Genomic DNA, 11,439 nt, shown 5'->3' on the forward strand with positions numbered 1-11,439 from the left:
TAGGTTATAATAAAATGTTAAAATAGAAACGATGCTATGTAAGATGCTTTTTCAGAAAAGGACTCTCAGCGAGATAGCAGCCACAGGACACCTAAATCTTTCAGAGAAAGAGAATTTATTGCTCTCTTATCAGAAAAAAATTATAATTCTAACGGCTTGAAGACGCCGTTAGGATTATGAGGAAGAAGTTGATGATGACCAGACAGAATCCTGTGTTTGAATGGAATTTATGCATCATGGATGAGGTGTATGAATGCGCAACAGCCTGTTGCTTTTAAGGGTTAATCCTCTGTTAACGTGGGTCCTTTTTCGGGCTTATTTTGCCCAGAAAGAGGTACCCAGACTGTCCATAACTATTTCTATTGTCTCATATTGTCCTAATTCAAATTGTCCAAATTACTATTACTCTAATTGTATTACAATTTTTATAACCATTTTATTCCTATTAGACTTTTAAAATTTTAAAAACAAGTGATTTCCTGTTTTCTTTCTTTTAAATGCAACAGAAATCTGTGTTTGGAATGTGCAGAGTACAGTTCCAGGTCCAAAACAAAGCAAAATGAAATGCTGTCTGAGGTGAACATTAGTTCATACTAATAGTAGCATACTACTGATGTGTGTATGCTAAAGTGTGTAAAATTCAAACTACTAGTATTGCTAACATTGTCAGGTGTAGGATGAACATTCTCAGCCCAGGACTGGCTCTCCAAGTAGGAGGCAAAGCAAATTTACTTTTCTGAAGTTGTCTGATTGTTTACAGCTTCCTCCCACTGCCACATCTCAACAGCAAAGAGTCTTACCAGGACCCAGGGCTTCAAGGCCACAGTGCACCCCCTGCAAACATTAGATTCACTAAAATGTTGAGCAACTATTTTGAGTTTGTGTCCTGCTTTCAACTTTCAGAATTAATTTTCCTCCCTCGGAGCTGGTTTAGTGCTGCATTTTTTTGATTTAGGATTAGGAAGATGTTGATAACACCCTGATAATTTAGTTCTTGCTGAGCAATTCTTATGCTAAGTCAAGGATTTTTCAGGTTCTTCCTGCCAGCCAGCAAGCTGGGGCTGCACAATAATTTGAAAGGGGACAAAGGCAGGACAACTGATCCCCAGTGGCTCAAGGGATATTCCTTATTCCTTATCATATGCTGAACAATAAAACTGGGGAGAGTTGGCTGCTGGTTTGCAGCCCACTGCTCTGGCACTCCTTGGGCAATGATCAGGAGGAGGAGCAACTGTATTGTTCATCACATGATTTATATAATCCCTTTCCATTATTTTCCCTTCCTTTTCTGCCCTGTTAAACAGTGTTCATCTGAACCTACAAGCTTTTTTTTTTTTTTTTTTTTTTTTACAATTGTCTCTCCCATCCCACTGGGGAGGAAGTTAGGGAACATCTGTGTGGTGTTTACCTGTCTGCTGGGTTGAACCAAATTATTTTGGAAGAGGAGCACAACCTTAAAGCTCTGTGTCTGTGGAACAAATAACCCAAATAAAAGCTTTCCCAAAAGCATTTCCTGAAAGAAGCACAAGCTTGCTCAAAAAGTGGGAGAAAGGAGAACACCACAGGCTGCCTATACAAGCCTAAACTTGGTTTGTATTTAACAGCTGAAAGAGAAGAGAGCTTTGAGCTCTGGTTCCTGTCCTCCCCATTCCCCAGAAGACCTCTTGAAGAGTGATCAAGTGAGCAAAGTCCAATGACCAAGTTTCTCACGGTGGAAGTGAATATTTTCAACGAGAACTTGGACACCACCTCTGGAGCTTTGAGTCTCCTCCAGGCTGCAAGCTAAGCTGGGCTCAAGTGTGTCTGAGGAGGGTCCAGCCATGCATTTCTCACAGGTGAAATGACAGAAAGTCCCAGCCAAGCAGAGCAAGCGCAGGGAAAGGTGGTCTGTGTGTGGCAGAGGACAGCTCTGTTTGAGGTGTCTGTACCCTCTTTCAAAGCATCAAGTGTTTAGCAGCAATAGGAGACCCTGTTGTCTTCACTCACTACAGTTTCTTCCCAAAATCTGCTCTGCATGTGGAGGCAAAAAAGAATCCGGTATGGCTTAAGACAGAGCTTTTTCCCTGTTGGAGCCATCCCAGGAAGAGACAGGAGATGGTGCTCTAGCAGCACCAGAGGAACAACAATTACCATCACACCTCCAGTGTGTCACTTACCATCTGAGTAAAAATACAAAACCCGCAGCCAAACAACCAAACTCGGGAAAAATCTAAACAGCCACTCAGCCACGGGGAAAATGTTTTCACTACCAAAGCCTCAAGTTTGCCATTCACCTTCATGTTTTAAACTTTGGAGTGTAAAGGCTGCACATGCCAGGCAATAGCTGCCAGCTGCACACTGTCAGTTCTCAGTGCAGCCGGCTACCGTGGCCAGTGTTTGTCTTGGAATTAAAGCACAATTTTGCCCTCGATCCCGTGTGGCATCTGGGTGTGCCCACCCTCCCGCTTGCCTTTGGACAGCTGGCTACTACTAGTGAGGAAACCACTCAAAAGAGAGTTGTCAGCAGGATCAGGGCTCATGAAAACAAGGATGAGCTCTCTCCAGCTCACGAGGGATCTCATGGTCCTGCAGCAGCTGAGCCCTGACCTCGTGCATGAGGCCTGTGCAAATAAATGAGTAGATCATGCTTCCTAGTTGTCATCCATGTTTTAAGGGATAATTCAGCTTTCTACACATGTGTTTTCATATTGAGTGCTAGAGCTACTGTAGTAGCTTCCTCAAAACATTGCATTTCATACCAGTTTGGAATAGGGACAGCTTTGCCCTAAGGAGAAGATTGACACAACTCAGGACACTATTAATACTACCTTTTAGCATTTACTCCCTTTTCAGATAAGAATGTCAGGCTGATAGATCAGCCAGGTTCATGAAGAACCAGAGTGACAGAAAGATCATTCCTCTGATTCATATAGAAATAGACAGATTGCTATCTGTAAGAAACTAAATTGAAATTGCTTTTCCCTTATAGGCACTTTTCCCCAAATCTGAGAAGTCTTGTTACAGCTTCAATGCTAAGAACTTTCAGATACCATAAAGGTCATCTAAGCCAGATAAACTCAATGCCAAAATATAAAGAGCTTTAATAAACCATTTATCTACTTCCTAAAGCTGTTCACTGAGGAGAAGCTTTCTCTCCTTTTTCTTATTGCCAATGAATGTGATTATAGAGCATAAAATGACATACCTGCATGATAAAGCCCTGCTGTTTCCCTGGAAGTTATCTCCTAGCTGCAGTGGAGCACAAACATGGTGTTATCTCTGCAGCAGCAGGCTCAGGACCCCATTGTGTCAGGTCCCCTTTGAAGACAGGAAGACAAAGACAACCCAACCCCACACCTCAATGAAATTACCTTGGGTGGAATAAAGGGTGTCTGATCCAAAGCTCCTTCCAGGGAAGAGAGCAGCGTTTTTCCCTTGGCTTCTCTGTGCTGAGTGGTTAAAGGGGGCAGAGGAAGAACAAAGCTCCAGTCATTTCACTCCCACATCTCTTTCCTCAGAGCCCTTCAGCCTCTGTAGATATACATCCCTTTCACCTGGAGACAACACTGCAGCAAAAGCAGAGCCTGCTGGCAGTGCTCACCTCACTGGGACAATCACAAGCCCCTCCATGGACTTTCCAGCAGCTTATCAGTATTCATTGTTTGCTCCAGTACACACCTAACTGCTCCCACACAAGGAGCCTTTCTCTCTGCATCCATACCCACACAAGGAGCCTTTCTCTCTGCATCCATACCCTCCCTGCATGGGACAGGAACCATGGGAGGTTTTTTATTCTTTGTACAGCACCCTCATTAGCCTCTGTCCTCCATCCGTGCTGTAAGAAGGGAAATGGAAATCAAGCAAGATTTGAACACTTTCATATGTGATCCAGACTGCTTTTAGAAAGTCCAGTCTCCTGGACAGTATTGAAAATGCAGATGTAAAAGCTCTCATTACCTTTATGAGGTAAACTGATCCAAAATCTACGTTAACCCTCTGTCAGGTTACCCAGGATGCTGCTAACAGCCACAGAGGTGCTTTCCCACCAACCTCCCAACACACTGCCCAGAGGGCTTATTTTGAGCCAGACACATTTGAAAATAGCCAGATGCAACAAGCCCTGTGTTGTGCTTGACCCCCTGATTGCTCCCCAGTGCTGGGAGACCATTGTGAAGATACTGAGTAATTGTGGTGAGATTCAGCCTGGCCAGAGGCAGCTGAAGGCACAGGCAGCAAGTGGTGCAAGGGGGGCAGCCTGTGCACAACCCCTGTGCACTCCACCCTGGCTCCTAGTGTGTCATTCCAGCCCTCTGCAACTCTGGATGCTGGAATCCATAAAAATTTTCTCTGTATCATCAGGCCAGAGCAACCCTTTCTCTTGTGGAGAACATATCTTCCCAGAACACCTCTACTCAAAATTTCAGTGGAGACATCCAGGTTTGTAACACAGCTGCAGAAAACACCACCAGGAATTGGATGATGAAGGAACAAATACAGCAGGCAGCAATACAGGAAATGAAGCACAGATGTACATAGGAAAAATCAGGGGTTTAATGATAAATAAGCAGGTAAGAAAGATAATAAAGAACCATATATATATAATAAAGAACCAGTAAGTGTTTGACATATTCAGATTCTGAATATGACATATTCAGAAACTTTCCCACCTCAGATTCATAGTCTTCAATTAGATGGAATCTATCATGGGAGAAAAGTGTCAGCTTTAGAACTAAAGGATCTATCACTAGCATTAATCTGAAAGCAAAATTTGGGATCTTGTTCTTGGTACCAGTTGTTAAAAGTTTTTCTGATCAGCTGTGAGGGACTGATAAATGTTAAGACTAAAATGTCTCAGCCTTGTTTGAACTTTATTTTGAACTGTTGCTTAGAAATCTGTTTTATTAACCACCTTCATTGCCATCTCCAGTTTTGACTGAAGAACGGATCTACATTTCCACTTCAGCCTTGATCTTCAGCACTGATTCCACTTCCAGTCCACTCCCAGGAGAGCTCACACAACTGCCACATGGCTGCTTTGTCACTCCATGTCCTGAAGTTGCTTACAAATTTACAAGTCCGCTTTTAAAAAAAGCAACGTGCTTTGTCACTTTGGCTGTGAAGGATGAATCCAGTTTACAGTTTCCTTTCACTTTAAAACTCCAACCATTCTGTCATATAAATGCAGTTTGATGGAGAAATCTCACCACCTTCATGACAATCATCAAAAACCTGCAAAAGAAAGCTCTGTGTCAGCAGAGTAATTACTGCCAGTTGGATGGGATGGTGCTTGTTGTGTGTAACATGCTCACATTTTTCTGCTTTTTCCCAGTAGATCAGCATTAGTCTAACAGAGACCAAAACCTAGGAAGTTTTATGGCAGTTCTGAAGGAGAAGAGAAAAACAGATCCCACCACAAAGGGACATGCTGGCAAGTTTTACCTACAGGGAGGTAAAGGAGACTTGGGAGGAGAGACCAAAAGCTAGACAGAAATCATTTCACTTGGTATCAACACAGATCAGAAACACAGTAACGTGATTTCGAACAGGCTACACTTGACAGCATCTTCATATAAAGTCCAGTAAAGAGACAGGCTGGGAGTGGGGAACACCTGGCAGAGCAGTTGTTCAGACCAAAACCAGAACCTGTTCCTCACAGGCAGCTTTGAAGCACAGCTGGCTCAGCCCTGAGCTTGCCCTGTGCCATGTGGGCACTGCAGGCCTGTGTTCAAGAGCTGCATGCACCACTAATGATACACAGAATTAATTACTCACAGGGCAGAGTCCACAGGGTGTCCTGACCAATCCAGTGGGCTGGATGAGAGGACTGACAGCTCTGTACAGCCTCATCTGCCCATCCACGCTGCCCACTGTCCCCTCCTTGGCAGCAATGATGGTCATCTCCACTTTGCCATCATAGATCAGAGTGTTCAGAATGGTCTCAATGTCTTCCATGGACAACTCTACCTAAGAAACAATTTGTGAAATAGATGTTAGGAAAGATGTGCCAGTGAGTCCTGCAAGGAGGAAAGGAGCAAACACCATGAGTAACAAACCCACAGAGTTCTAACCTAGTCCAGAAAAAGACACCAGTCTCACTGGGAACTTTATGGAGTTGTGCAGGTGCAAAAAGAAAAGGAATTCTAATACCTCCTGAGCATTTCTGATTTGCACTAGCCTTGGTCTTACCAAAAAGAACTTCCCTGTGCACCTGAGATGTCTCCATCAGCCTGGCACAATACAGTTCCAGTTTTGCAGGAAAACAATTGTGAAAGAAAAAAAAGACAAGACTGCTAAATACTTGTCGATATACCCAGTAATGGTGGGATATTTTTCCCCTTCTTTTTTCCCCTCCCCTAAAGTCCCTTGAAGTGCATATGTAAACTTAAGAGAAATGATGAAATCTAAACCAGCTGAGACAGTTCACGAGGATGTGAATGGTAATTCTTTTACACATTTCTGAAAACCCGTGTTTTCAAAAACACATTTTTGAAAACCCACAAGCTATCCTGGTGTGCCAGGCAGTACCAATGACCCTCCCCAAAAAGCAATAAAGCCACAAAGCTCACCCCCACTACACAAGCTGTGGGGTGCTGAAACACTTATGAGACCTGCAGCAAGTTTGCAGCGGCCAGCTCCTAGAGCTCAACATGCACTGACAATTTGAACAGCAGTGAGATGAATCTGTTCTGACCTTACTGATGCCCAGCTCACAGATGTATTTCCACACCTCGTGGGATGAGGCAAATGAGCTGTTCCTCTGTATCATGGGATTCTGCTTGCTGTCTCGAGCTGCCTCTGCCTGAGAAAGAGCAAAGGTTGGTTAGAGTCAGCACCCACTGCCATGAACCTCCTTTGTGGTTCAGTTTCAGGCAGACTCAAAAACAAAACTTGTTTTCCATTTCTGGGACATGTTTAGCATTTAAAACCACTTAAACTGGTGTATGTGAGACAATGCAGTGCACAATCAAATATAATTTTATAATAAATTACATAAAATTTACACTGTAGTTCAGATTAATATGAACAAACATTTGGCATTTTGTTGACAAAAAAAACCCAAGTTTCTGCTGTACCTAGAGCCAATTAAAAAATATATTATAATGGAACAGACAAATGCTAGAATCTGCAGACATATTTAATGAACCAGGGACTAGGTTCTAGGCAGAGCTACCTACTGCCAGCCGCCTTACACCCTCTCAGAAATGAGATGTTCTGCAGAAACCACAGTGACTTTTCCTAGATTTTTTGGTCCTGGGGTCTTTGCTGCCTGGTTTGTGTCTTAGTTTAAGACAATTATAAGGGGTGGAGACTCCAAAATGCATAATCTCCTTCCACCAATAAGAGACAAAATGGAAGAAGTCAGAAGTGAAAAAATATCAAATAAAAGATAACAGACTCCGTGGTTCCAGAGCTCCACAAACAACAATCAGAAGGGGACAGGGACAAAACAAAATCTGGACAAACAATTTTTGGCCAAAAGGCTCCAATACTGCCAAAAACACTGGAAAAAACTTCCTGACAAGTTGCAGGTCTGCCCCTTCCTCAACAAACAAACGGCAGGCGGCTGCAAAATCGTGGAGAGAGCCTCTGACTCCTACTCAGCTGGAAAAGGTATTGCAAAATTCCCTCTGGAGCAGGTCTGGAATGCAAAATGCAGCTTCTTGGGTGTGAAAAATGCATATTTTATGATTGGCTTTTTGCAAATATTAAAATAAATATTATATGTGTTATGTTAGAAAGTTATGCTGTATTAATTTTCTCAAGTAGTGTGTTAAATATAGTTTTAGGTTATAACAAAATGTTAAATAGAAACTATGCTATGCAAGATACTTTTTTTAAAGAGAGGACTTGCACCAAGATAGCAGCCACAGGACACCTAAATCTTTCAGAGAAAGAGAATTTATTGCTCCATTATCAGAAGAAATGAACTTCTTCCTGCCTTGCTCAGCCCTGAAGATGCTGTCAGGATTGAGAGGAAGAAGCTGACACTGACCAGACAGAATCCTGTGTTTGAATGGAATTTATGCATCATGTGTGAGGTGTGTAAATATGCAACAGGCTGTTGCTTTTAAGGGTTAATCCTCTGTTAACATTTGTCCTTTTCCAGGCTTATTTTGCCCAGAAAGAGGTACCCAGACTGTCCATAACTCTTTGTTTCTGTTGTCTCATGTTGTCCTAAATCCTAGTTATCCAAATTATTATTACTCTAATTATATCACTATTTTTATAACCATTTTATTACTATTAAACTTTGAAAATTTTAGAAACAAGTGATTGGCATTTTTCACATCGGGTATGACTTGAAGACCTGCCCCAGACAATCCCCTCAGGCATCCAGGGAGAACAAAGGTGTTCCTCTCATGTCCATTTCTGTTTTTAAAGGGATCCTGCACCCCTCCCTTCCAGGATAAAACACACAAATTCCCCTTTCCCGGGTTGCTGGGTCTTAGGAACACACAATTTTGGGTCACCTAGGACAATTTGTCATTGGACCTTGGGGATAAAAGTCTTCCCTCCTTGTTCAGGGTGTAAAAATATCCATCCTTAAATACAACACCATCACACCTACTGTGACAAAAATAATACTCCAGTATGGATTTGTGAATCTAGCTGCAGTAATGGCCAACACTTATGGAACACCTAAGCCTTGCCTGGCACCTGGCAGGTGACTTTGGCACTCACCTTGCTCTGCAGAAACTTAAAGCACTGTTGATTTAACACCTCCACAAACTCAGACTCAAAATCCTGGTCACTGTACCAGGCCCCTCCAGTGACGGAGCGGTCGGGCTGCAGGTTGTACAGCATGTAGACCTTCTTCTTGGATGCCTGGGGGAGGGAAAGGTTCAGCTCCCAACAACATATCCCTGCTTCACAAGGATGGCACATACAAGCAGATAATCTGCAAAGGAATCTTATTACTCTTATTGTTTGACTCTCAGAGATAAAAGAGAAGATGAACCCATTTTGATTCCTAATCACTTTATAACAGACCAGATGAAGCCAGCATCTGTCACATGAACACAAAAAAGCTACTGCTTTGCTGTGTCCAACTTCTCTACCCCCAGCTGCTTTAGCAGACCCAGTGAGAACCAGGTAACTGCAGACAGACAGCAGAAAGCTGACCTGTGGACACAGAATCTGTTGCACCTCAAACCTGCACACTAAAGGCAGAGAGTCAAACACTGGTGCACAAAGAGAAAATTCATTTTGCCTCCAGCTGTCTCTGCCCTAGACCCCTGTTAAAAACATTCAAACCATGCAGCAGATGTTTGAAATTGTTTAAAAACGTCACAAAATACTCACTGCCACAGATTTAACTGCTTTAATTAATTTCTTGCTTTCCAAGTTTTTCAGTATCTTGTTGATCTCTGTTAAAGGCAGATTGCTTTTGTACCTAATGTCCCTGCTCCAAATACCTGTTCAAAAACAGAGAAGTGAACAGAAATAAATAGAAGAAACCATTTGTTTCCATGCATACCAACCAAAAATCACACCAGAACACTGCTTGGATTGCTTGCCTGCCACTCCCAGCAAAAGGGACGGAGTGGACAGAAGGGATTGGGGGGAAGCAAGCAGGTATGGGGCATTAGATTTTATATTTTTTTTTGTCTGGGCAAGCATTTATGACTTTGGACAGAGTTAGTACCATTCACAATGATAATTTAAAGTACCTTTGTTGCCTGCATCCTCTATGATTTGATAAACCAGCTTCTCTTGATTGTCAGAACCTTTCATTTTACTGTCAAAACAAGACAGACAGCAGGATTTTTTTAAAAGGTTCAAAATTTGAAAGAAGTTGGATTTGTTTTAAACAAGAATTGAAGTTTGATTTGTTTTAAACAAGAACTGTGTTCCCAACACACCTCCCAAGCAGACACAGGCTTACCTTGCATTTTGGGAATCTTTGATCCTGTACAGGAGACCTGCACTGCTCCTCAGAAGGTCCAGCTGCCCCTAGGAGAGATGGACACATTTACTTTCCTTCAAACAGCTTGTTTCAGGTGTTTTAGAAGAATATTCTGAAATTCTAAAATAAAAACCTTGTTTAATGTCAACTAAATAAAGAAAAAAGGAAAAATAATGTTTCTAACCACTGGAAATAACAACAGCCTTGAGGATATTTTGTTTTCCCCTGACAAATTTCCCCTTATCATCAGCTGTCAGAAATAACAAACAGCTCCTGACCCTTCCCACAACACCCACACAATTCCTATTATTTCTCCTGACTGTGCCATGGCTGACAAGGGACATCCAGTTCTGGTACACTTTGCTCTCACTCTCCACCAAAGCACCCATTTGCACAGAAACCCAGAAATCACAGCGGAGCTCTGGAACAATTCCAAGTTCCAGCAACAAAATTCTGCTTTTTACTAAGTGGCAATCACTGGAAAGCTGCCAACTTTGATGGGCAGTGATTTTTAGAAGCAAATTACTGGCAAAGAGATTGTTCTGCTCTGCATGCTTGTGGCCAGGCAAAGTCCTTATTTCTTATTTTGAAGAGGAAAGCAACTGGGCAAGACTAATTAATTAACATTCACTCTCATTGCCAGCTGGTCCTTTCCTGCAGTTACAGCCTTGGTTCTTACAGGTTTGGCAGGTTCCTGAGTGCCTTCAGAGCAATCCACAAGCTTGGGATTTCATGGGGGGTTCAGAGAACACCCCCACCTAGGAGAGAAGGGCTCAAATCCCTCTTTTTCTCCACAGCTAATTAACTCCCCATCCCTAATGAGCCTTGTGGTTAGGAATGTGCTGAGGAGGATGAGGAAGGTGGGCTGTCCCTACCATGGAGAGCAGCCTGTTGATGGCCACAGCTCTCTGCTGGGCTTCCATGTGAGGCATGTCATTCTGGATCACCTGGTCCGTGATGCCATGGGGGAACTGGTGGCACAGCTCAAGGATCCTGCAGGAGGAGAGAAGCAACTTTAAAACTCGTGTTCTGCTTCATCCAAACAGCACTGGGATCAGGATGGAAGAGAGCGACAGGAGAAACTCGGGGGAAAAGGATCCATCAATGGCTTCTTCAGCTCGGCACCTGTGCACCATTTCCCTTTCCAAGACCAGAAAAACTCCGGGACAGCCGAAAGTGACCTGACCCATCACCCAGTGCCCTCTAAGCACGAAACTCTCCGTGTCCCCAACCACCCTCTCCTTCAGCATCTGTCTCCTCGTTAACACTGGGGCGTCGAACCACCCCCGTCAGACCTTGAACGACGCGGCCCCGCCACGCCTGCTGCCCCCGGCCCCAGAACCCTTCGTGGCCTCCACACAGCCACCCCATGCCCGCCTGCGGGCGCCCGCAGCACCTGCTCTCGATGTCCATGGGATCCGGCACCTCCGGCTTCACCTTCACCTCCGCCATGGCGCGGCCGGCCCCGGCGCGGAGAGATGACGTCAGAGACGCGCGACGGCGGGGACGGGCGGTGTCGGTTGCGTAGCAACGGCCAATGTGGGGCGGGAGCG

General features: G+C 43.8%; 1 protein-coding gene across 1 annotated transcript; it reads right to left on the reverse strand.

The window, feature by feature from the left end:
- Positions 1-4,828: 4,828 nt before the first annotated feature.
- Positions 4,829-11,363, reverse strand: POLR3F (RNA polymerase III subunit F). The gene is made up of 9 exons (XM_063152509.1): positions 11,283-11,363; positions 10,762-10,879; positions 9,866-9,933; positions 9,651-9,718; positions 9,283-9,395; positions 8,662-8,805; positions 6,671-6,778; positions 5,752-5,943; positions 4,829-5,208 (listed from the first exon to the last, which is right to left on the reverse strand). The coding sequence occupies exons 1-9, from the start codon at positions 11,336-11,338 to the stop codon at positions 5,131-5,133; spliced, it is 945 nt and encodes a 314-aa protein (XP_063008579.1). The 5' UTR covers positions 11,339-11,363; the 3' UTR covers positions 4,829-5,130.
- Positions 11,364-11,439: the final 76 nt, after the last annotated feature.

This window comes from Melospiza melodia, chromosome 3, assembly GCF_035770615.1.
Source record: "Melospiza melodia melodia isolate bMelMel2 chromosome 3, bMelMel2.pri, whole genome shotgun sequence".
Lineage (NCBI taxonomy): Eukaryota > Metazoa > Chordata > Aves > Passeriformes > Passerellidae > Melospiza > Melospiza melodia.

Bases quoted from the DNA above. Each gene is read 5' to 3' on its own strand.
- POLR3F (XM_063152509.1), bottom strand. From the start codon at position 11,338: ATGGCGGAGGTGAAGGTGAAGCCGGAGGTGCCGGATCCCATGGACATC. The intron at 9,719-9,865 runs GTAAGCCTGTGT...TTGTTTTGACAG, and splicing joins AAAGATTCCCAAAATGCAAG to TAAAATGAAAGGTTCTGACA. The intron at 8,806-9,282 runs GTGAGTATTTTG...TCCCTCCCCCAG, and splicing joins AAGCAGTTAAATCTGTGGCA to GCATCCAAGAAGAAGGTCTA.